Source organism: Melanotaenia boesemani, chromosome 4 (assembly GCF_017639745.1).
Source record: "Melanotaenia boesemani isolate fMelBoe1 chromosome 4, fMelBoe1.pri, whole genome shotgun sequence".
Taxonomy (NCBI): domain Eukaryota; kingdom Metazoa; phylum Chordata; class Actinopteri; order Atheriniformes; family Melanotaeniidae; genus Melanotaenia; species Melanotaenia boesemani.
The window spans coordinates 3,301,088-3,326,040 of NC_055685.1; the positions used below are offsets into that span (position 1 = coordinate 3,301,088).

The 24,953-nt window shown below is 42.7% G+C and overlaps 1 protein-coding gene across 3 annotated transcripts; it reads left to right on the forward strand.

Moving 5' to 3' along the window:
- Positions 1 to 659: 659 nt before the first annotated feature.
- On the forward strand, positions 660 to 24,595 carry abcc10 (ATP-binding cassette, sub-family C (CFTR/MRP), member 10). 3 transcript variants are annotated; one of them, XM_041982385.1, is made up of 23 exons: positions 660 to 714; positions 900 to 1,069; positions 2,633 to 2,854; positions 3,061 to 4,417; positions 4,604 to 4,831; positions 5,052 to 5,208; positions 5,784 to 5,926; positions 9,990 to 10,069; positions 10,185 to 10,356; positions 11,036 to 11,134; positions 12,303 to 12,492; positions 13,764 to 13,841; positions 14,067 to 14,267; positions 14,348 to 14,483; positions 17,647 to 17,839; positions 17,988 to 18,331; positions 19,044 to 19,213; positions 19,304 to 19,464; positions 20,799 to 21,052; positions 21,222 to 21,367; positions 21,579 to 21,676; positions 23,477 to 23,589; positions 23,679 to 24,595. In XM_041982385.1, the coding sequence occupies exons 3-23, from the start codon at positions 2,643 to 2,645 to the stop codon at positions 23,842 to 23,844; spliced, it is 4,698 nt and encodes a 1,565-aa protein (XP_041838319.1). In that variant the 5' UTR covers positions 660 to 714; positions 900 to 1,069; positions 2,633 to 2,642; the 3' UTR covers positions 23,845 to 24,595. The 3 variants fall into 3 exon arrangements, with proteins under 3 accessions (XP_041838319.1, XP_041838320.1, XP_041838321.1); XM_041982386.1 differs by lacking the exons at positions 660 to 714; positions 900 to 1,069 and adding an exon at positions 1,676 to 1,696; XM_041982387.1 differs by lacking the exons at positions 660 to 714; positions 900 to 1,069 and having other exon boundaries at positions 1,831 to 2,854; positions 14,070 to 14,267.
- The last annotated feature ends 358 nt before the right edge of the window (positions 24,596 to 24,953 follow it).

Here is a 24,953-nt window from a genome sequence, read left to right on the forward strand (position 1 = left end):
AAAACAGAACCAGCAGTTCATTTTCTGAATTATATAAAAAGGTGCTAAAACATAATTTGCTCCTTTTCAACAGTCACATCCACAATAAAAAGCTCCAACCCGTTGGGATCGCCTCTTTGTTCCTTTCTCCTTCTCAGGGTTGCTGTCATGTTGAACAACCCTGGCTCAGCTAGGGAAAGGAGTGGCAACATTAAAGACAGACAATGTTAAAGGTAAAGGATTTATTAAACAACAAAAAGGGACTAAAAGTAAAATACAAAAGACAAAGAAAACCCAAATTCAAAGTATCTCAACTGAAGAGCTCTACTAGGTCTTGGTCTTAACAATCAAGCCTAAGTCCTGAAGCCATTCACAAAACCAAACGGCAACCAAGAGCAAATTCAGTCCACCTTCCACAGCCTTCACAAAATGGGTTAAGTTAAGTCACAGGTTAGCAAAACACCCACAAGTCCAAAGAGCTCAGGAACAGTAAGCTGCTGTGAAAATCCCACAGCTGCCCTGAATCACTGTCAGAAGTGTGCTTCAATATGGGAGCTGCAGGTGGACGGCAGATGAATGAGCCAATCACAGCAACTGGTGATGGCAAAGCCAGGTACCTGCTGTTGGGTTCCAGACAGCTGGCCAATCACCAAACACAGTAATTTTAATTAATTCATAATGACCAAGGCCTGGGGCCACAACACCTGGATAAATGGTTCAGCCCAGAACGAAGAGGTAAACATGTAGGCTTACTTTGTTGTAATAATGCTTCTTGGTAATAATGCTTATGTTGTTGGAAAGTGTTTATTTCCCCTTTTAATGCAGCCACATTTGAGGAAAATGCATGTTTGAGATGAGCAGCAGAGTTGAGTATGTGGCTTGCACCCATTAATAACTTGACAAATCTTCTCTGCTAATAGAAAACAGCTGATTCTGCTGATGACTGCCTTCACTGTCAGGCCATTTGCACTGGTGTAGGCATCGTGCACCAGAACCTGGAAACGTGGAAGAACGTTATTATCAGTGATGAGTCCAGATTCTGCCTACATGTCAAAGTGTGGAGAAGGCTCCTGATTGCTGCACCGATAGAGTAACAGCTTCTGGTGGAGGCAGTGTGATGGTGTGGGGCTGCATGTCTGCTTACTGGAAACACTTGGAGATGCTATCAGTGGTGACACTATATCTCCACAGTCTGGGACTGCACTCTTTGTTCCAAGATACTCATACATTTTTAAGAAACATGTATGAATAAAAAAATATGCCAGTATAACCAAATTATTTAGATCAAATTCTGCTATTTTATTTTCCATATGAAAGCCAGTCTTAAAGATCAACAAGTTAGCTTTGTTGCAGGTTATCCAGTGCTGGAAATGTAGAAAAAAAACAAATCCTGCTCTTATGGTATCACACTTGGCAAACGCAGTTCTATAGCCTTCAGTAGGTTACCTCAACTGCATTTCTTTTTCAAATATAGCTAATTCAATAAGAACATTTGAACAGTGATAGAAAAGAAAGATAAAGGGAAAAAAGTAAATAAAAAAAGCAATAATACAAATAAATAAAATTCTAAAGGAATACTGGGGACCAAATTTGTTCATATCTGTTCATCAGTTCCTTACATTTTTCTGCATGAGAACAGGTTTTTTTTTCTTTGGGGAGGGGGTCATACGTCATCAGTAAGTGCCGCAAACATTTCCTGTTCGCAAACATGAAGCCGGTAACGTTTTCTTTATCGCTGTTTATGGGTCGTGTTTTTGTTGTTGTTGTTGTATTTTCTGTTGTTCCAGTTTCTTATTGTTTAATCTACAGAAATAATCAGCTCAGCTTACTTAACAAGGGAAAAAAATGAAATAGTTTGATATTTTTCTTTAGCTAAATAGGTTAGCCTTATTTGTTTACATTTGTGTAACCAGTTGTGTGATTCACTTGGGAACTTCTGTCGATTTAACAAAGGTTGTTTATTCTCCGTGGCTTATTAAATCACGCCTAAAACACATGTATTATCTTGGAACACTAACATCAATATCGTGAAAGTAATTACTATGTTAACGTGCTTTATTTGCAATGCAAACCGGTCATTCTCTGTATCTGATAAGTGGTCACTGTCTGATTTTCGATAGATAGATAGATAGATAGATAGATAGATAGATACTAGGGCATTGTTTTCTTTTTGTATTGATTTCCCTGCAGGCATACCAACAGCGATACATTCAGTACCAGTGAAAAATGTGGACACCCTTTCTTATTAAGCGTGTCTATACTTTTGACTGGTACCGTATTTCAAAACCTTCTGTTTGAACTTGGACTTAACTTTAACAAAATGTACACTTATTCCATTTAAATAAAGTTAATATCAGTTAACTTCGTTTGTATATCACCAATTCACAAAAATAGTTATGTCAAGTTACTTTTAAATATATATTCCCATTCAATCATATTCAATGTAGTTTACTTATAATCAAATTAAATCAAATCAATTGCATGATCCACACGAGTCCAATTTATAATAACTGTGTTCATATAAACCAATTGATAAATATTGTTGCCTAGCTTAGGAAACAAATGGCTCTATTACTCACTTCAGGGAAACCTGGTTGCTTTCAAAATACTGGATAGAAGAGCGACTGGAAACTGTTTATTTCTTTCTTCACAGTTAATGTGAGATGTTTTGTCAGAATGACAGCAGTTATATAGGAGGGATGGGTTCCTCTGGGATAGCAGAGCTGCTTTCAGGCCTCTGTTGTACAGAAGAGGAGAATCCTTTTCCTCTGTGGGAGAATGGACACATCAGCCCCTGCTTCAATCAGCTCATCCTTGGAGCTTTGCCGCATGCTGTGATGGCAGTTTTCAGTGCCTACTATCTTGGTATGGCAAGGTAGGTGACAATATAGCTTACTCAGATCAACAACAAATAATTTTCTTTCTAGTTTTACTGTAGTGCATTTATGATTAAGAGATGAAAACAGCCATGAAGCAGAATCTACCAGCATTTCAGTTACATATCAGCATGTTTGACTTCTGTAATGTTTTATTTATAAGATGAAAAAAGAAACATTAAACAAAGTTGTTTCTGCTTCCCAGATGTAACTTCTTTCGGTCATCCCCACCATTTGGTTGGACACTCAGGCTGGTGTCAGCTTTACTTGCTGCACTGCTCTTCACAGCGGATGTCGTACTGGTGTGTGTCCTCCAGCAGGGGGACATGTATCTGGACGTCCTAACTGACAGCTCTGCAGTCCTGGCCTGGCTGGTCCACTTTGGTGCCATAACGGTCCTCCTGAGGACTGCTTTCAGGAGAACCAGAGGACCTCCAGTCCTACTCTTCATAGTTCTTCTGTTAGTCCCCAACCTAGTCGTCTCCTTGATGATCTACTATGACAACAAGGATTATTTACGCATTACTGAACCTCTTAAACTGGCAAGATTTGTTCTTGCCTCAGCGCGGACACTTCTGTGTCTGGTCTACCTCCTTGCATTTGTTTTCCCCTGCATTAGTGATTCTGGATATACCTTATATATTCAGACTCTTGATGGATCTCCACTTATCCCAGAGAGCACACAGCCTGATACAGCTGAGATGGTGGCTGAGGATGGGAGTGGCTGCTTTTCTCGACTCTTCTACCTGTGGTTGAATCCTCTGCTCAGACGAGGGCAGCGAGGGGAGCTGCGTAGACCAACTGATGTTTATCACCTTCCCCAGAGGCTTCGTACTAGTGTGGTTTCTGGATACTTCCTCCAGTGTTGGGAAGCCTGTCGAAAAAGGGTGAGAATCTGTGACCAGCGGGATCAGTGGCCCAGACCAGTCAGCAGAGACCAGAGCTCACACTGCCAGGAGGAACTGCTGGAGCTGGAGAGTGATGTCAGATTACTGAGAGTGTTGCACAAAGCATTTGGGTTGCGGTACTATCTTCTCGGCGTACTGAAAGTGATGGTCAACATAAGCAGCTTTGCAGGTCCACTGCTTCTCAGCAGTCTGGTGAACTTTATGGAGGAAAAAGGGGCCGATGTCAGCAGGGGGATTTGGTGTGTCCTGGGACTCTTCACCACAACTCTTCTAAGCTCCATTCTCCGAAACATCTACGTCTTTGAGGTCTCAAAGGTGGCGCTGTCGGCACGTTCCGCACTGATATCGACCATCTACAGCAAAGCCCTGCGGGTCAGCAGCTGCAGTCTGGCTGGCTTCACGCTGGGAGAAGTGTTGAACTTAATGAGCACAGACACGGACCGCGTGGTCAACTTCTCAAACAGCTTCCACGAGCTTTGGAGCCTTCCCTTCCAGTTTTCCATCACCCTTTACTTGCTGTATCTGCAGGTGGGCGTGGCTTTCCTCGGAGGACTCTGTGTGGCTCTGGTGCTGGTGCCCTTTAACAAGTTCATTGCCTCCTGTATCCTTAGCAACAACAAACACCTGCTGAAGTGCAAAGATAACCGTGTTAAGGTGAGACATCTTTTGTGTGTAAATGAAGGAAATACTTTCACTGTAAACACAAAGTTGCCACGGTAACGAGCTAACAATAAAACAACTTAAATTTTACAGGTGATACTTAAACTAAAATGTTTCTAACCGTGAAGTTGTTGTCTTGTTGAGATTCTTGTAATTTTTTTTAACTTTTTTCTATCAAAGTTAATGACAGAGATCCTTTTTGGAATTCGAGTCATCAAGTTTTACAACTGGGAGAGTCATTTTACCCAGAAGGTGGCTGAATATCGTAAACAAGAGCTGTCCCACCTGAAAGCCATCAAATACCTGGACGCCATGTGTGTGTACACCTGGGCCGCACTGCCTGTGGTCATCTCAATCCTCACCTTCGTCACCTATGTGTTGCTTGGACACCAGCTGACTGCAGCCAGGGTATGAGCTCAGAAACATGGAGACTTTCTGTTTGTAAAGCAGTTTTGAGTATTATTGTTCATTTAGATGCTTTTCATTCATTCAGCACACTCATTTGGACAGTTTGATTATTTACCAAAAACAAGTCTCAGAAGTCTGAATGTCTTTTATGAATAAATGTGTACAGATGGATGCATTGAAGAGTGGAGCTTTACACTGAGCTCTGTCTCCTCCCATGCAGGTTTTCACCACACTGGCTCTGGTGGGAATGTTGATAACTCCTCTCAATGCCTTCCCCTGGGTGCTCAACGGTGTCCTGGAGGCCAAAGTGTCTCTGGACCGAATCCAGCTCTTCTTTAAACTGACCAACCAGGATCTGCAGGCATACTACACCCAAGGTCAGCCACCCCTTTGGTGTTTTTTTTTTTTTTTTTTTTTTGTGCTTTTCCTAAATTTGAAGCAACTTCTAGTTTATAAATATTGGGTATAAACATGAAGCTTAACTAATATTTTTGCTTTTTTGCTCTTGTCAAACACACAGTTGTGCTCATAAGGGGACAAACTTTGGCAGAATTGATGATTTTTGGCCTTTTTTCAGGGAATACGAATGACGGTTCAAAGATTTGCCTTTTATTCATGGTTAGCCATTTCAACCCATGTTGATCAACTTGTGTGTAAGTTACCAGACCAAAACATCCAGGATATGTACAATTTTGATTTGGGTCATGCAGGTAGTTTCTGTCATGATTTAAAATGAGCAAACATAATTATTTGATCATAAATGGCTTCATTCGACCACAAACCGTGAATGAAAGAAAAATTCTTATTCTTATTCTTAGTCATTCTTATTCTCTGAAAAATTGTGCCAGGCTCTTAAAAACTGTATGAAAGCAGGGATGATTGACTTTATGTTCAGTGTGTTCAGTATTTATTATATTGTCATTGAGCTTAAACACAACACATGCGTCCACAGTGTCTGCTGAAGACAGTGAGGCGTCAGTCTTGTTGAGCCGGGGGACGTTTTCCTGGCATGGACCCGATAAAAACACAGACACAGGTGAAAGCGAAACAAAAGGAAGTCTGCAGCTGCACAGTCTGAATCTACAAGTAACCAAGGTACATCCTTTTTTATATGTACCAGGTACGTCTGTTGTTTTAGATAGAGCTGGGTAAGAAAAACAATTTATCAATTTCAATCGATTCAAATTAATTAAATCCAATATCGATTAATAAAACTTGGGGATTGATTTCTTTTATATGTCCTCATTTCCAATAACATGACCCTACTCATGTGTGACTTACCCAGGCTTGGCGAGATCTTAGCATATATACACACACAACTTGTTTCGTCACCTAGGTCCAAAATTAGCATCTTCTGCCGAGATTATGTTAAATTCAGATGTTTTCATTCACCATTGCGGATTACATTCACCTATAGTCTTTTGCAGCATATTACTGCTCACATTAGCAACTAACGCTAAGACCGCGGCACTCATAACAGCAGCTAATGCTAATAGGTGCTAATGCACATGTCGGAAAACACGTCATCCATCCATCCATTCATTTTCTGCCGTTTAACCGGAGTCTGGTTGTGGGGGCAGCTGCCTAAGCCGTGACACCCAGACTTCCCTCTCCCCTGCAAAATTATCCAGCTCGTCCGGGGGGATCCTCACCAGGGAGGTGTCCAGGAGGCATCCTGACCAGGTGCCCGAGCCACCTCATCTGGCTCCTCTCGATGTGGAGGAGCAGCGGCTCTACTCTGAGCCCCTCCCGGATCACCAAGCTTCTCATTCTATCTCTAAGGGAGAGCCCGGCCACCCTGCGGAGAAACTCATTTCGACAAGGGCAGCCTTGGCGGAGTCCAACCCGCACTGGAAACGATTCTGATTTACTGCCGGCAATGCGGACCAAGCTCTGATACCGGTCGGACAGGGACCGGACAGCTCATACAAGGGGTTCGGCACTCCATACTCCCGGAGTACCCCTCACAGGAGTCCCTGAGGGACACTGTCCAATGACTTCTCCAAGTCCACAAAACACATGTAGATTGGTTGGGCAAACTCCCATGCCCCCTCAAAGACCCCGAAGAGGGTGTAGAGCTGGTGCACTGTTCCACGACCGGGACGAAAACCACACTGCTCCTCCTCAATCCGAGGTTCGACTATCCGACGGACCCTCCTCTCAAGCACCCCTGAAGAGACCTTCGCGGGGAGGCTGAGGAGTGTGATCCCCCTGTAGTTGGAGCACACCCTCCGGTCCCCCTTTTTGAAGAGGGGGACCACCACTGTCCCCGATGTCCACGTGATGCTGCAGAGGCGTGTCAATCAAGACAGCCCTACAGCATCCAGAGCCTTAAGGAACTCTGGGCAGACCTCATCCACCCCCGGGGCCTTGCCACCAAGGAGCTTTTTAACCACCTCAGTGACCTCAGCCCCAGAAATGGGAGAGCCAGCACCAGCTACCCCAGACTCTGCTTCCTCACTGGAAGACGTGTTGGTGGGATTGAGAAGGTCTTCAGAGTATTCCCTCCACCGTCTCACAACATCCTGCTTCGAGGTCAGCAGCTCCCCATCCCCACTGTACACAGTGTTGACGGAGCACTGTATTCCCCTCCTGAGCCGCCGGATGGTGGACCAGAATCTCCTCGAAGCCGTCCAGAAGTCATTCTCCATGGCCTCTCCAAACTCCTCCCATGCCCAAATGTTTGCCTTAGCGACTGCCGAAGCTGCTTTCCGCTTAGCCCACGTCAACCAGCTGAAAATCAGACAGAAATAAGAGACTTTTCTAGACTTTCTCAGGCAGCCGGAGATGGAAGCATCTTGCTCCAGTGAGGAGCAGATGGAGGATTTCTCCTCTTCGGTGTTACGCAATAGCATTACGGTCGTCACGATAATTGCACAGCTGAACAAGCTGAATCTATGCCATTGTAGGAATTTCTGAGTTGTATTACAGCTTTGTAGGTTTTATTAACATCAACACATTATCTGAGATCTGAACTTTAGGATTATTTAAAGTGTCTCCACTGAATGACTGTTTTATCAGGACATTTACAAAGTTTAACTGTCCTGTGGGTTTATTTATTTATTCATTTATCCATCCAGCCGTAATTAGCTGTAAATGATTAATTTCATTTAATTTCAATTCAATGCCTTTATTGAACCCAGAGGAAAATTGATTTTGCAGCCAGAACACAGACAGAGGACAAACATCACAATAATCAATCAAAAACAAAATCAGAACCATTGGCATATGTCAAAAAAGAGATACACACAATCCAAGGACAATAAATGGGTTATAGGTATAGGTAGCAGGTAAGTCTGCTGCTGAACCAGTTCAGCTCGTCAGTCCACCACAGCACAACAAAGGAGTTAAAAATGCAGCTGAATCAAAACCACATCACATCGTGTGGTGTGTGCATACCAGTTCTTAAACACACTTCAGTCTGAAAGTCTTCTAGTAACAAATGATTCAGCAGCTCTAGTAGATTTTTTTTTTTACTAGAAATCACTGGGCTATAAATAAATATTCAAGTGTAAGACAAGGCAAGTTTATTTGTACAGCACATTTTATATACAAGACAATTCAAAGTGCTTTACATAAAACATTAATAGCATTACTGCAGGGTGCAGGAAACAATAACATTAAAAACACACTTTAAAAGAAATAAAATAAATTAAATCAGAAAGAAAAGAAACTAAAATAAAATAGGTAAAATGCAATACACAAAGTTCCAGTGAGAGGAATTAACAGTTGCTTTGAAAAAAGGCAGCAAATAGAAAAGTTTTTAACCTTGAGTTTCAGCTGACCTGCAGTTTTCTGGGAGTTTGTCCCACATGTGAGGAGCATGAAAGCTGAAAATGTAGAATTATTTGACATTTTGTGCTGGATGTTTTGTGTATTTTTAGGTTCTGTTGTGCTACATATTCAATGATATATTGCTAGAAATATAACAAGCAGACAAGCAAGTCTGCGATGGACTGGTGACCTGTCCAGGGTGTACCTGCCTCTCACCTGTCAATGCAGGGATAGGCTCCAGCTTCCCCTCGACCCGTAATGGACCAAGCGGTTCAGAGAATGAATGAATACAACAAGCATCATGATGGTCATCATTAAGAAAAGATTGTTTTCTTTACTTTACAGTTTATTTTTGCCACTTGATGTCACTATGTCCACACACACTGGACAAGTCAGATCAAATGATCAAATAAAGTCTACTTGAATGAAATCCAGTTTTTGATGATTTTGATAAATAAACTGTCCGTCCAAAATTAAAGTCACCACCTCGATTTAACTAAGCTAACAGGTGGGAGCCTCCTATTGGATAATTCCTGCAGGGTGATGATGTTTCAGCTGCAACAAGTTATTTACCCCAACTGATGCAATGAGCAGCTTCTCATGTCTTAAACAACCACGTGGTAAGACTCATCCTGTGGTCGTGGAAAGATGTTAGTCTGTTTCAGAAGGGTCAGATCATTGGCAACAAGCAGAGAAAACATCTGAGAGATGCAGAAACTAGTAAAACCGGGTTCAGAACTGTCCAACACATTATTAAAAACTTGAAGGATAGTGGGGACCCATCATCTTCCAGGAAGAAATGTGGTCAGAAAAACATCCTGAATGATGGTGATCGATTAAAAGTTTGGTTAAATCAGATGGAAGGAAAACACTAGCAGAACTCGGGGGGTTAGGGAAGTAAGAACATTTCCTCATGGACAATGTGAAGGGATCTTCAGGGATTGGGACTGAAAAGGTGTGTAGCTGTAAGAAAATGATAAAGTGACGCAGCCATCATGCCTAGAGCCTACTGTACAAGCCTGTGGGGGCAGTCTATGACCTGGTTTTCCTGCAGTTGGTCAGGTCTATGTTCAGGTCTAGGTTCAGTAACATTGTGTCCAAAGAATGAGGTCAGCACCAGGATTCATGAGACTCAGATTGTGAAAGAGTGCTTCAGGGAGCAGGAGACATAATTTACACACCTGAATTGGCCATCAGAGTCCCGACACAGAGAATGCTGCTGGAGTCATAGATAAAAGATGTCCAATGGCATATCAGAGTGTGACTTTTATTTGTTTGCTTTTGGATGGGCTGTGTATAAAACATATTTTATACAGTTTATGCAGACAGTTTTTAATCCTGAGGTTGTGTTTAATGGTGAATGTTGGTGTTGTTGCTCCTTCAGGGCTCTCTGGTTGCCGTGGTGGGGAAGGTCGGCTGTGGGAAAAGTTCCTTATTAGCTGCTCTCACCGGAGAACTTAGCAGGTAACTGAGGTGAACTGAACTCCGCGTGAATGTAGCCAGTTATTTTTGTTTAAAGTGCAAATAAAATAATTGATTATGAAGCTACCCAGAGGTCATGTTTGTCATCTCTCTGCAGGCTTGGTGGTGTAATCTATGTTGCAAACAGAGAAGCTGGCTTTGGGTTTGCCTCCCAGGAGCCGTGGATCCAGCATGCTTCAGTACGGGACAACATCCTGTTTGGCAAAGACTACAATGCTGCCTTCTACCAAGCTGTGATCGAGGCCTGTGCCCTCTCAGTGGACCTTAATGTAGGACGTCTTCTTTGTTATTGATGAGTAATCAGAACAGAGATGACAGGAAATAATGGAAAATGCAAGCAGTTTTTCTTGCTTCTTCTATCACAGCAATGAGGGATCCATGTTGCTTACACCTGTGAATACATAAATACACCTTTCATTTCTAAGGTTTTATGTATCAGGACATAAATGGGAAAAAGTTATTTGATTTAAAATGTGGTAAATATGAACTCAACACATGACACAGGTCCATCCTTGCCGCTCTCACCGGGGTTAGAAAGGTCAGTAGCAGCCCGGAGCTGCTGATCAATGCACTGATTAATTCCCATCATTCTACAGAGAAAGATTATATACAAGTGGAAGACAAACAGCTGCCAATTTTCCCAGGAGTAGGAGGTCGGACCATACAGCGCTCAGAGAAAGTGGAAAAACCCAGAGCTACACGGCAGACTGTCCAGGCCTCGGTTAGCAGGTTAAATGTTACGGTTCATGACAGTCCAGCTGGAAAACACTGAACAAGTATGGCTTGTTTGGAAGAGTGAAAGGAGTCAAAAGTAGCCGGATTAACCTGGTTATGTCTGCTAAGTGTCCTTCACACAGACAAATCTTTATCAGAACCTCTAATTCTGATCACATCATTATTCACATAGTTGATCATTTCATTTTCAGTCTTCTGTTTCTCTTGTTGCAGGTTTTGCCAAACGGTGACAAGACAGAAGTGGGTGAGAATGGAGTGACTCTGAGTGGAGGACAAAAGGCTCGGTTGGCTCTGGCCAGAGCCGTTTACATGGTCAGTTCTCCACACAGTTCAATACAGATACTGCAGAGATTCCACTAAATATCTGTCAAACTGCAAAAGACACTCAGAATTACAGACAATAAAACAGTACCTTTATTTGTACGGCTTTGTACGGTTTCACTGTTTTTGTTGAAACAAGTTCACCAAAACAGTGGATGCGAACACATAAGTTACAACAAGTAACCGCTCGATTTCAGTAAATATGCGCAGAAGTCTCTTTAAGTATTTGCATTGTCAGCATCTGTACTGTCAGCGTAGCTAACTGGCTGTTAGCGAGCTGCATCTGAGATGCAAGACAGAGACACAAATGTGGCTGTCTGACCAATGAGAGCGCTGCTTACATTCCCCAGGCCCCAGAATGTCACGCAAAAGCTAAATGGGGGTAAAACATAAAGGAAATTCAAGTGCAAATATGATTTTAAAATGTTAGGGTAAGAAAATGGAATTGGAAAAGAGAATTACCTTTTTAAATGTATTAAATGGAACCTTTTAGAAATATCATTTAAAAATACATTTACAATTCACAGTATTTATTAATTAATTCATATTTCAATATGCAATTCCTCTTTAATAGTTCAGCTTAAAATGTGTAATTACAAAAAACTTTGCAGTTTGATTTCTATTTGTATGAATCAGTTGATGAATCTGAAAATGTTTAGCAATCTATATAATCTATAATCATCAAAATGCTGTATTGCTATTTCAGTGACCTCCTGGTCCTCCATATTATTCATGCTGGAGTGTATAAAAAGAACTGGAAAAGGTCCCGATAATGTCCGGCCTTGTTCTCCATGTCCATCTGAGAGGGGCCAAAAAAGTGGTCATTGTTTAAAGAATCTGTGCTCACATCTGTGAGCAAGTTGAAAATGTTTTCTGAATTAGAATTTGGGATATATTACAGATATATTTCTGTTGCATGTCTTGTTAATAACTAAAACCCACATACTGAAAGATCCGGTGCAGGGTTATAGGTTTTTATGAGGAGAACAATCGGTGTTTGTTTGATACGTCTGTTAGTGAATGAGACAGCGAAATGTCACACATGTAATGTGTGAGCTGAAACATGCCTAAACACAACTCTGTTTAGGTGTAAATCAGATCGTATGCCATGATGCATTTCTCTCTCTTTTCATTTTTCTGCCTAACACCACATCATCAGGACAAAGACATCTACCTCCTGGATGACCCACTGGCGGCGGTTGACACAGACGTGGCCGAACACCTCATGAAGAGCTGCATCATGGAGCTCCTCAAGGGGAAGACCAGAATTCTCTGCACACACCGCATAGAGTTTGTGGATAAAGCTGACATGGTGGTCCTCATGGAGAATGGAACAATAATTACAACAGGTAGAAACAGAAATCTGCATCCTGTTGGTTGTAATCAGCCAATCACATGGCAGCATGTAGTCATGTAGACATGGTGAAGATGACTTGATGAAGGTCAACCTGAGCATCAGAATGAGGAAAAAAGGGGATTTAAGAAGCTTTGAACGTGGCATGGTTGTTGGTCTGAGTATTTACTGGGATTTTTACACACAACCATCTCTAGGGTTTCCAGAGAATGGTCTGAAGAGGAGAAAATATCCAGCGAGCAGCAGTTGTCTGGACCAGAATGTCTGGTTGATGTCAGAGGTCAGAGGAGAATGGACAGACTGGTTGGAGATGGTAGAAAGACAACAGGAAGTCCAACCAGCACTGGTTCCTACCAAAGTCTGCAGAACAGCATCTCTGAACACACAACACGTCCAACCTTGAAGCAGATGGTTTACAGCAGCAGAAGACACACCGGGTGCCTCCTGCCAGCTAAGAACATGAAACTGAGGCTACAATTCACACACACTCACCAACACTGGACAATAGAAGATGGAGAAACGTTGCTGGTCTGATGAGTCTCCATTTCAGCTCCACATTCAGATGCTAGGCTCAGAATCTGGTGGAAACATCATGAAGACATGGATCCATCCTGCCTTGGATCAACGCTTCAGGCTGCTGCTGGTGTCATGGTGTGGAATGACCATGACCATGTCAGCAACAATACTCATGTCCATCCCTTTCTAGAACATGACGATGAGTTCACTGGACTCCAACGGCCTCCACAGCCACCAGATCTCAGTCCAGTAGAGCAGCTTTGGGATGTGGTGGAACGGGAGATTCTCATCATGGATGCAGCGACAAACCTGCAGCAACTGTGTGATGCTGTCATGTTAATATGGAGAAAACCTCTGAGGAAGGTTTCCACCACCTGCTTCCATCTGTCACACCAAGAATTAAAGTAGTTCTGGAGGAAAAAGGAGGTCTGACCCGGTACTAGAAAGTGCAGCTAATAAAGTGGCCTCCAAATCCATATGTCAGTTGTGATGCTTTCCTCTTTATTTTTATACAGAGACAAACAGATTTGTTGAATGCCCTCATGAATGAACATTAGAATAATTTATTATCAAAACCATTAAAGCTTTCAGCTATCTAGCTGATAGGTACGGATCCAAACAGGAACATAGTTTTCATTAACGGTAAAACAAGTAGCATCATCTTAAGAAAGGAACATGAGAAATACTGCAAAGTTTCAAAGTATTAATGTGCAAAATTACAAGCTTTTTCCAACTTTCGCTTTTTAACAGGATCACCAGCAGAGATTCTTCCTTTAGTGGAAGCTGTGCCAAAAATGGAGAGAAGCGACGGCAAAGCTAAACAGAAAGGTTTGTTCAACTTCTAACAGACATAAGTTTTTAGCCGAGACTGTCCCAGACTCACCTAAAAGACGGTGCTGACATCTACAGATCATTTGTTCCTCAGTGAACTCCTTTTCTTCCTGGTTAAATATTACAAAACCCTGGACATACTCCCATGAAAGTGGTGAACGTGGTAAACGTCAAACATGCTACAGATTACCGACACTTTTCTCCATCCTTCTTGATTGAAAGCAGACAGCATGGAGCGTGAGGAGGAAGAGGAGGAGCAGCAGGGTTCTCCCCCTGATCTGTGCGTGGACGATGATCCTGATGTGTCGGGGGAAGAGCAGAAGCAAGTGGGTGGACTAGCGTGGAGAGTTTACCAGACTTACTGGTTTGCTGTGGGTGGAGTTCTCGCCACCTCCATCTTAATGTCTCTTCTCTTTATGCAAGGTTTGGACTGACCCGTCAGCTTTTCACTGCTGTCCGTGTACAATGATGATGATGATGATGTGTTTGTGTGTGATATTCAGCATCTAAGAATGTTTCCGACTGGTGGTTGTCCCACTGGATCTCAGCTCTGAAAAACAACAGTTCCTCGGGGACTAACGGTTCCTCTTCAGCGGTCAGCTCTCCTCATCTGCTGCTTTTCTCAGCTGCTGGGCTTCTGTAAGTTGACTGAATAGCAACAAAAAGAAAAATATGTTTTTGATTATTTATGATGCAGTAAACATGTCTGCTGTGGAGTTCACTGTCCATCCTTTCTCAGCCTGTTTTAAACAATGAAGTTGAAGTCAGGGTCAGAAAAGTAAAACGTTCGATTTACTGGTCCATCTATGCTTGAACCATCACCTGTGGTCAGGAGATTTGGGTAGTGACCTTTGGAAAGTGGCCGAGCTTATCCTGACAGATCAGATGAGGAGCTCACACTTCCAGAGGGAGCTTGGCAATGCAGGGATTCTTTAAACAGATCTGTAAAGGAACGAGGAATTAGTAAAGCAGTCTTAGAAATTGGTAACATAGTCTTAGGAATTAGTACAGTAGTCCTAGTGTAACCCAGGTTATTTGCTGGGGTATAGAATTTCCCAATTTTTTCTCTGGTCAGTGAATGCACCACAGTGATGTGGAGGGCTTAGTGAATCGCTACCAGAACTTTTCCTCCTCTTGTGCTGAGGAGAAACACGCTCGTGTTCTCCACATTTGAGAACCTTGGGTATGAAGAGACAAGTTTCTATAGATAAGTTTACAAGAAACCTTCATGTTTGAAATAAAAAAAATTATTTTAATTTGTTTTAAGTAAGAAGCCTTGTAGCTGTTTGCAGATGAAATTGTGATTTTGGGTCTGAACATTGTAGTAAACCTGATAATATAGATACTAATTTAGCTCCGCAAGGTCAACAGTCCTGATTTCAAAGCTTAAAGCATTGGTACAAGTACAGATGTGTTACACTAGTAATTAGTAAAATAGTCCCAGGAATTAGTAAAGTAGTCTTAAGATTGAGTAACATAGTTCTAGGAATTAGTAAATCAGTCTTAATGTAGTTAAAATCCAAATAATTCATGCAGTAAATAGATAAAACCCATACACTTTGGCCCCGTCACATGCCCCCATAGCTAAATGTTAGCAGTTCCTGCAACAGTAACACTCTATAGCGTTCTGGTGGCACTCCCATTTCCTTTTGGATGAGCGACACACTTATCTTTCCTCACCGCACAGATGGCATGGGAACACAGTAAAACATAGGCATTTCTCTAGCGTCCTCCGTATCTGACTGAGAGGGAGTGGGGTTCGTTGTACTGGGGTTCCCCTACAAAGTCCAAGGGTTCCTATGCAAAGCCTTCTTATTGCCTCCCTTTTCTGGCCTTATTCTGTACACCAGTCCTGTGCCCGCCACCAGTGTCATGATTCTGTGTGGTTAGGGTCCCAAACACCATGTAACTTGCCCTGCCCTTGCCTGCTATAGTTCCATTTCCCAGGCAACAATGGAGCAGCATCAGCCTTCTGGGCATAATGGGTTTTCATCTGGTCAGCTCTTTTGAAGATTTTATCCCGGGCCAGATAATGTGCATTAGTCAGTTTCAGTACAAGCGGTACTACTTGTATAGGAAGTAGGGGTGGGCATGACTAGTCAACTTATCGATTAGTCGAAACAACGCAGCAAGTCGACAGCTTTTTTTTTTTTTTTTTTTTTTTTTAAGCGTGGCCCCTTTAAGGTCGAGCTAGAGAGGAGGAGAGAGATGTAGAGCAAGTCAACTGGTCTGACACAAAGCCAGGTCTGAGTCAGGGAGGGACGTCGGAGCAGAGAAACCAGCTTTAGCTTTAAACACCACACAGCTCTGCTAGTTCCAGCAGAGTCCTGCGTCTGCTTCATCACTGCTGGGTAAAGGGAAGAGAGCTAACCCTGAAGCTAGCCGCTGCTTCACCCAGGATTACCTCTCCTCAGCTTTCCGACTTCGGTTTACTGATGGGGGGATTGAACCAGATATTGATAATATCCTTACCAACATCGGTCTGGATATCGATCAGTAACATTGATACTTTAATGTAAGACTTGAAAACTATCAGAATCTTCATAAATAAAGAGAATAAAGTAGATTTTGGTGGATTTGGTTCATAGCTTTAACAAGATAACTGCAAACCCCAAAATCAGCTTCTCTCACCAATATAATGCCAAATTCAGATTCAGGAATAACTTTGTTGTTCATGTATTAATGTGTTAAAAAGTTAAGCATTAATTCCACAGATTAATCTCTTTGAATTAACTCGTTTATTTTGGCAGCCCTAATAAAAAGTATCGTATCGTTGATACTAGCCCTTTATTTACTTGGTATTGGATCGATACCAAATCTTGCAGTATCGCACGCCCTGACCCCGGCTTAGAGGTTCACCGATAGTGAAGGCAACAGACCAGAGCAGCACGGTTACTAAACCCTCAGAAATGTTGGAGCAAAAAGACCAGACGGAAAGCTGAGGAAAATAACTGGTTTTGTTATTGCTGAACGCTCCTGTGGGCCCAGTGTTTAGCTCACGTAGCATAGCAGATGCTAACCTGTATAAAGCAGCCAACCAGGTTGGAACCCGACGTCTCCCTGACCCACTTTCTCATCTACCTGCCGAACAATAAAGGACAAGGGAACCTCCAGAATGTTAAAAATAAAACACTTGTGTATGGAACACACACATACAAATAACATTAATGTTTTACAGTTTCTCTTTGGAAATAAAGTCTTTTTCATTTCATTATTGGTGACATCATGATGACATCCCAACTAATTGACAAACTGATTTTGATTGGCCTGACTAGTCGACTTAAAATATAATCTAAACTTCCCATGTCTAATAGAAAGATATAAGAATGAAAAGAAGGGGAGATATTTCTGACTTTTCCAGCAGTGTCAGCAACCTGACAGCTCAACGTGGAACTAGCCACACAAGTCTCTGAGGTCGGACATCAAGCTCCACATGATGCTTCCCAAAAAAACCAACTCACCTTTCGGTGGATCTTTTTGAACTTAAACAAATATTTCCACCTGGTGATCCAGATTACTAATGTAAGGATGTTTTATTTCCCATGTATTGCCCACCTTGTGGCTCCCCAGGTATAAAAGTCTAGCTCACAGATAAGACTGTAAAACGAGCGCAGCGCTGTCCGTCATGTTTCTGTAGCTATGCCTCCGTCACTTGTGCACCTAAATGATTGGTTTGGAAAAGTTAGATCAACAGAGAAGAAACATAAACTTTAACATTTAACTCTGAATTATGTTTGTTTTTCTTTAAATAAATTCCCTCCAGAATTTATTTGACCTTTTTTATTTCCTGTTACACATCCAGATCTCCTGTGTCCTCTGAGCAAGATTTCCTCTCCACCAACACCAGTCAGGATGTCAGGTTTTACCTGATGGTCTACAGCTCCATCGCCGCGGCCAACACCGTCTTCACCGCCATCCGAGCCTTCCTCTTCGCCTATGGAGTCATCTGTGCTGCCAGTGTCATCCACGACAGACTTCTGGATCGGGTCCTTCAGGTACATCATCTGAATGTTAATCATGTTGGGAGGTTAGAGAAGCAGGTGGGCAGATGCAAGGCTAAAGCTCCAGGCCAGCTGATGGGAGGATGATGTTGTCCATGAATCAATGCTTAACCGTAACTTTCTGTTTTGTGCTTTTCTTCAGGCCACTGTGACCTTCTTTGATATGACCCCTTTAGGCCGCATCCTCAACCGATTTTCCTCAGACCTGTACAGCATCGACGACAGCCTGCCGTTCATCCTGAACATCCTGCTGGCCAACATCTTCGGCCTGCTCGGCATGCTGGTGGTGATCAGCTACGGCCTGCCCTGGGTCCTGGTGCCCCTGCTCCCCCTGGCCCTGCTCTACCACCGCACACAGCACTTCTACCGACACACCTCCCGGGAGCTGAAGCGCCTGTGCAGCCTCACCCTGTCACCCGTCTACTCGCACTTCTCCGAGACGCTGACCGGGCTCGGTACCATCCGGGCCAGCGGCCACGCTGCCAGGTGAGAGACAGGAACACAGATGTGCTGTTTGTCTTTCACTGAAGCACGTCGACACCTTCAGTCCCTGAAATCTAATTATTTACCCTTAAAACTCCACTAGATATATAGATTTCGCTTATATCAGGGGTGTCCAGCTCCGGTCCTCGAGGGCCACAGTCTTGCAGGTTTTCGATGTGTCCCCGCTCCAACACGCCTGACTCAAAAGAATGAGCCATTGTGCAGAACTTCACGGGTAGCTTGATTCATTTAATTTGATTCAGGTGTGTTGGAGCCAGAAACATTGAAAACCTGCAGGACAGCTGCCCTCGAGGACTTTGGACACCCCTGGTTTTAGATCTTCGGTTTCTCAGGAACAGTAGTAACTCCGTGGACTAAACTGTGGACTTTAGGTCAGAGGAATCAAACTCGTTTTAGTTCAGTAGTCACATCTCCAGGGGGTCGAACCAGTAAAACAACAGAATAATAACTGATGGATTCTAAAAAAAAAAAAAAAGTTTCCCCTTTGTTATCACATCTAATGAACTGTCCTTTTAGAAAACTTTGTAAACAACCTGAAATTTTTGGAGAAAAATAAGCGTAATGATGTTTTGTTACACATTTAATTTGTTTTCACTTTATTTTTATTGTATTTTTTTGTTAATAAAATAGGGTTAGGAACATTTTCTGTGTTTGAAGCCATCATGTGATGTGTGGATTGTCTCTGTGTCTCCAGGTTTGAGGATGAAAATGCCAGGCGGCTGGAGCAGAACCAACGCTGCCTGTTTCTTAGCAATGCTGCCATGCAGTGGCTGGACATCCGCTTGCAGCTGATTGGTGTTGCTGTGGTAACGGGTCTTGGGGCGATTGCCATCATTCAGCATCAGTATAGTTCTGTAGATCCAGGTGAGATAACATCTGGATCTGGATGTGTGTGGGATGTTTGTTAGCTGCTGTTACATGAGATGATGTCTGCCTGCTGGATGTTCTGCTCAGGTTTGGTGGGTTTGTCCCTTTCCTACGCGCTGTCCATCACAATGCTGCTGTCCGGCCTCATATTCAGCTTCACACAGACGGAGATGCAGCTGGTGAGTGTGGAGCGAACAGAGGAATACTCCACATGCCTGCCGACCGAGCCACAGCATCACAGCGCACAGGTCAGACCAGAAGCTGAGACTCAATAACAGCAGGCCTTATGGTGACTTTTGTTCCAGAATTCTTTATGTATCACGACTTATTTCCACGAATGGAACTTGTTTTTTTGTTCACAATAAATTAGACTCACACCCATAACCCATGTAAAATCCCTGCTTAGAAACACATTGATTCCTAAATTATAAAAACAAACCCTGAGTCAGTAAAGATCTTTAATGATCAATGATCAACAAGAAAAAGAGAACTTTTTATTTAGGTAAACCTAAGGAGAAGAAAACTGTAGATAGGGAGGTCAGAGGTGAAATTAGAAAGGCTAATTTAAGACGTAAGGACAAAACTGAAAGAAAAAACAGTGTAGCGGGGGCAGATCTCAGGGCGGCCTGGAAAGGCCTTAAATCTGCTTCTGAGAACACAGAAATACGGATAAATAGTGTGAACAACAATGACCTGGCAGGTTCTTTAATTCATCTTTTACTCAGTTTGAAAGGACAGAACATTTCCATTCTTGGTGAGTCTCTCCGCCTCACTCTGGCCTGGTCTTCAGCCTGATCTTATGATTACTCAGGACCAAGTCTTGAACCACTTTAAGGGAGTTAACATACGTAAAGCTGCAGGTCCGGATGCAATTTGTGGCCACACTTTACGTCACTGTGCTGTCCAGCGTAGTGAAGTATTCTCCTCCCTCTTTCGGTCATGTGCTTCTCTTGGCCGGATACCGACTCAGACCAAGCAGAAGAGAACTGCATGAGTTCAGGCCTGTTGCCTCAACGTCTCTTCTCTTTGAGAAGATAATTCGCGATGAGGCTGTTTCTTTAGCTGCCCATTGGATCCTTTACAGTCTGCTTACCAGGCAGGTGAAAGTGGATGATGTGAAGATTTTTATTTTGCAGTGTACGAGCATCTTGAAACGCCCATGTCCCGCACTAGACTTTTTATTGCTTTTTTCTGAGTTATTTGCTTTTAAATCAGATCTCATTGATGATCTTAAATTTTTTAACTGAACAAATTCAGCGTGTTTTTGTGAATGGGCACTTGTCCACTAACATAATCCCAAATACTGCATCCCCTCAGGGCTGTGTACTCTCTCCAGAACTTTTTATTTTGTCAGGCATCCCAGAAAGGAAGCTATCTTATCAAACGTGATGTTTGTTTTTATATTCTTAATGATTGGTTTTAAAGTGGTTATTGTTGTATGACTGTCAAACTGAATTACCCTGTAATTAAATAAATAAAGTTGTCTTTGCCTATGACTATGTACAGTGGACAGTGTATGAGCTGCTCATGTAGATCAGAGATCTTCATATTCAACCCCGTTTTGTTCTCTTCCTGTCATCAGCTGCCTCCTGGGTGGCCCGAGCTGGGCTGGTTGGAGTTTCGTGATGTGGTTCTGGCGTACAGGGAGGGCCTTCCTAACGCCCTGGACGGAGTCAGCCTGGTAGTGCGAGCTGGGGAGAAAATTGGCATTGTTGGTCGTACAGGTTCCGGCAAGTCCACCATGTTCTTGGCCCTGTTTCGTATGGTGGAGCTGAACCAGGGACAGATCCTCCTGGATCAGCTGGATATTAGCACTGTGGGGCTAAATCAGCTCAGGTAGGAGTTGGTGGGGGCTCAGGATAAATCAGTTTAACAAAGTCAGACAAAGGTTTTATAGAAATAAAAACATTTTCTAACTGAATAAAGACGTTTCATCTGTTATCCACATGTTGTAAGTAATGATGAAGAGGAGTCAAAGTGATGCAAAGGTCGACTCTGTCTGCAGGTCAAAGCTAGCCATCATCCCTCAGGACCCCTTCCTGTTCAGTGGGACCATCAGGGAGAATCTGGACCCATGTGGGCGACACCTGGACCCACAGCTGCTGGACGTCATGGACCAGTGTCACCTCAGCGCCGTGGTCAGCAGGATGGGTGCGTTTACAACCTTAATCTTCATCATCAGAGCAAGTGAGTAGTTCATGGTGGTGAATATCTACATTTTGTTGTACTGTGAACTGTTTAACATGATGTTCTGGATTGTTTTGGTCCATTGCCTCTCTTTTCGCCTCTAATGTTTATCTTGTTTTGTTTCATGCTGTGTGTTAAATAAAGTTTCCTATGTTTGAATGATTGCGATTATCAGGAGGTCTGGATGCTGAGGTGGGAGCGAGAGGACGATGTCTCTCTGCAGGACAGAGGCAGCTGCTGTGTCTGGCCCGAGCTCTGTTGACGCAGGCCAGGGTGAGTGTTTTACCGTAAACCCAACATGTATCGTCCCAGTTAAGCTTCATTATCGTACAGCCGTTGTTCCTGTCGGGGTGTTGCTCAACCACAGCGCTGGAGCTGTTTTCATCTTATCATCCTGCATAAAAAACTGGGCCAAGAGACACTTACTGTAGCAGGAGGAGACGGGCAGACTGGTTGGAGATGATAGAAAGACAACAGGAAGTCCAATCAGCACTGGTTCCAACCAAGATCTGCAGAACAGCATCTCTGAACACACAACACGTTCAACCTTGAAGCAGATGGACTACAGCAGCAGAAGACACACCGGGTGCCTCCTGTCAGCTAAGAACAGGAAACTGAGGCTACAATTCACACACACTCACCAACACTGGACAATAGAAGATGGAGAAACATTGCTGGTCTGATGAGTCTCCATTTCAGCTCCACATTCAGATGCTAGACTCAGAATCTGCTGGAAACATCATGAAAACATGGATCCATCCTGCCTTGGATCAACGCTTCAGGCTGCTGCTGGTGTAATGGTGGGGGGAGATTTTCTTGGTCCCACTTTGGGCCCCTTAGTACCAACGTGGTCTGGTTTAACCAGCACAGCCTACCTGAGTATTGTTGATGACCACGTCCATCCCTTTATGACCACAGTGGAGCATCTTCTGATGCTACTTCCAGCAGGATAATGCACCATGTCACAAAGCTCAGATCATCTCCACCTGCTTTCTAGAACATGACGATGAGTTCACTGGACTCCAACGTCCTCCACAGCCACCAGATCTCAGTCCAGTAGAGCAGCTTTGGGATGTGGTGGAACGGGAGATTCTCATCATGGATGCAGCCGACAAACCTGCAGCAACTGTGTGATGCTGTCATGTCAACATGGAGAAAACCTCTGAGGAAGGTTTCCACCTTGTTCAATCCATCACACCAAGAATTGAGGCACTTCTGAAGGACAAAGGTGTCCAACCTGGTACTAGAAGGTGGACCTGATAATGTGACCGGTCAGTCTGTGGACAGATTTTAATGAGCTGACAGCAAAATGAAGACGAAGACCAAGTCTGAATAAATACTTGTCCAACCCAGATGGAGTTGTTTTTGGCATATTGGAGAGAAATGTGGAAGTAATCCGGAGTTGATTTTAGTATTTTAGGAAGTGTGTCGCTGGAGCGTGTCAGTCTTGGCATTCATGGACACGAGACTATACCAGCTGTGTTAATGTAGCTGCTGTTGTTCTCATCATGTGGGTGTGTTTAGGTGTGTGTTGTTATTGCATCATTGTCATTTTTTATGATGGGAACCGTCCCAGAGTTGTTTGCAGACTGAGTTGAAGACAATAGCTTTGCAACTGAACAAGGTGCAGCCATAAATCTGTACGGGTGTGTTTCTGAGATCAGCTGTAAAGAGGAACCTATTTAATGTAACCTGATTTAATGTATTTTAGTCTTTTATTTGTTTTAATTTTTTAATTTCTTCTGGTGTCTTTAAGCCTTTTAATTACTTTTATTTTGTTTTGGTTTTTGAAATTCTTTGTGTCTTTTAGACATAGTTCAGTCTTCTACATTTTTAAGTGTCTTTTGGAGTGCAGACTTTCTGGCTGTGTATGGAACGTCTTTGTGTCTATATGTACAGCACATTAGTAACCATCTGTTTTTTTATAACGTGCTGCATGAATAAAGTGGATTGGAGAGAAGTGACACTGAGGAGCAGGAAAGGGAGAAAGCTGGGCTTGAAATGTAAAGCAGAGCAAACGCGTATCAGATGGTTGGTCTAATGATCCACGAGCTGCCGTTTCCCGTCTTGTAGCTCTTGTGTATCGATGAAGCCACAGCCAGCGTGGACCAGAAGACGGACAGACTGTTGCAGCAGACCATCAGAGACAAGTTTCGGGACAAGACTGTCCTCACTATTGCTCACAGGTTAAATGTCCTCTAATACAAATGGCTTTGCGAAGTCAGATATCTGTCCTTAGCAGACTCATTACTCCATGATTTCTGTGTTTCTGCAGGATCAACACCATCTTGGACTCGGACCGGGTGCTTGTGTTGCATGCTGGGAAGGTGGTGGAGTTCGACACTCCTGCTGCTCTCTGCCAGACTGATAACTCCATCTTCCAAAGACTGGTCGGACACCAGGGAGGACGACATTCAGGAGGAGATTCCTCTGAACTCTGAGGATGCTCTTTAACAGTCTGAAGCAGAGCAGGGGCTAACGTGAAGGAACTTTAACTTATATATCCATATTCGACATTTTCTCAATTTTTATTTGTTTTTTTTCTTCTCCAACAGCTTAAATTTCATTCCACTGAAGGGTTTCTTTTTTTGATCTGCTTCTTTCTTTAACCATATGGTCATTTCTTTTGTTGCTGCATATCAGTCGACTTCATGTCTAAATGTGAATAACTGACAGCAGCTGAGTTAACACGGTTAAAAACATGAGTTAGTTACAGTCGGAGATTTATGGGCTTGTTGTGTTTCTGTTTGAGGACTCCACTTTATTTTTCCAGTATGTACAAGATGAAATTACACAGTTGTTTCCTGTTATGGCTGAACAACAAACAACAACAAACTTTGTTAGCTGCTACGTTACCTGAAGGAAGTTGGGGATAAAAACTCTGAAACCAGTTTTCAATTAAATAAATGTTGGATGTTCTGGACATATTGAATATTTCCGTCCATCCGGACTCAGTAACCACACCTGTTCCTGAATCTGGTTTGTCTACAAGCTGAGAAACAAAGAACTTGTTTGAAAGTAAATATCTTTCTGAGAACATGACTTAGCACCAATCACAGCACAGGAAATGCTTCCGCTTGAAGAGAAAACTACCGATAAGAATCTCAGTTTTCATAGAACATTTTAAGACCTGAAATAAGTCTCAGCATTGAGGTTGATTTTTTTTAAATAAAAGAAATTGTGACAAACTTCGACCACTGGTCTGTATTTCTGTGCAGATATGCAAACAGCTCCCATGCCTGTATTTGTAAAATAAACATCCAAATAAATCCAATAATCTAAAGAAAAGAAACCCAGAAAACAAACTGCAGGATTTATGGTGATTTAAATGAAAAACAAAGAAGAAGGATGATTAAAGAAGGAAGCAGCAGATGAAGCGTATCATGGTGCACCAGTCCACATGTTGGAAAAAAAATAGTTTGTATTAATGGAATTTTTTTTTTAACTTCTAAATCACTTTGAAATTTTTTGTCATTGGAATTTTTAAACAACCAAATACTTAAAACTATTATCCAAAAGTACTGGGTAATTTAAACTATTACTAAATTCC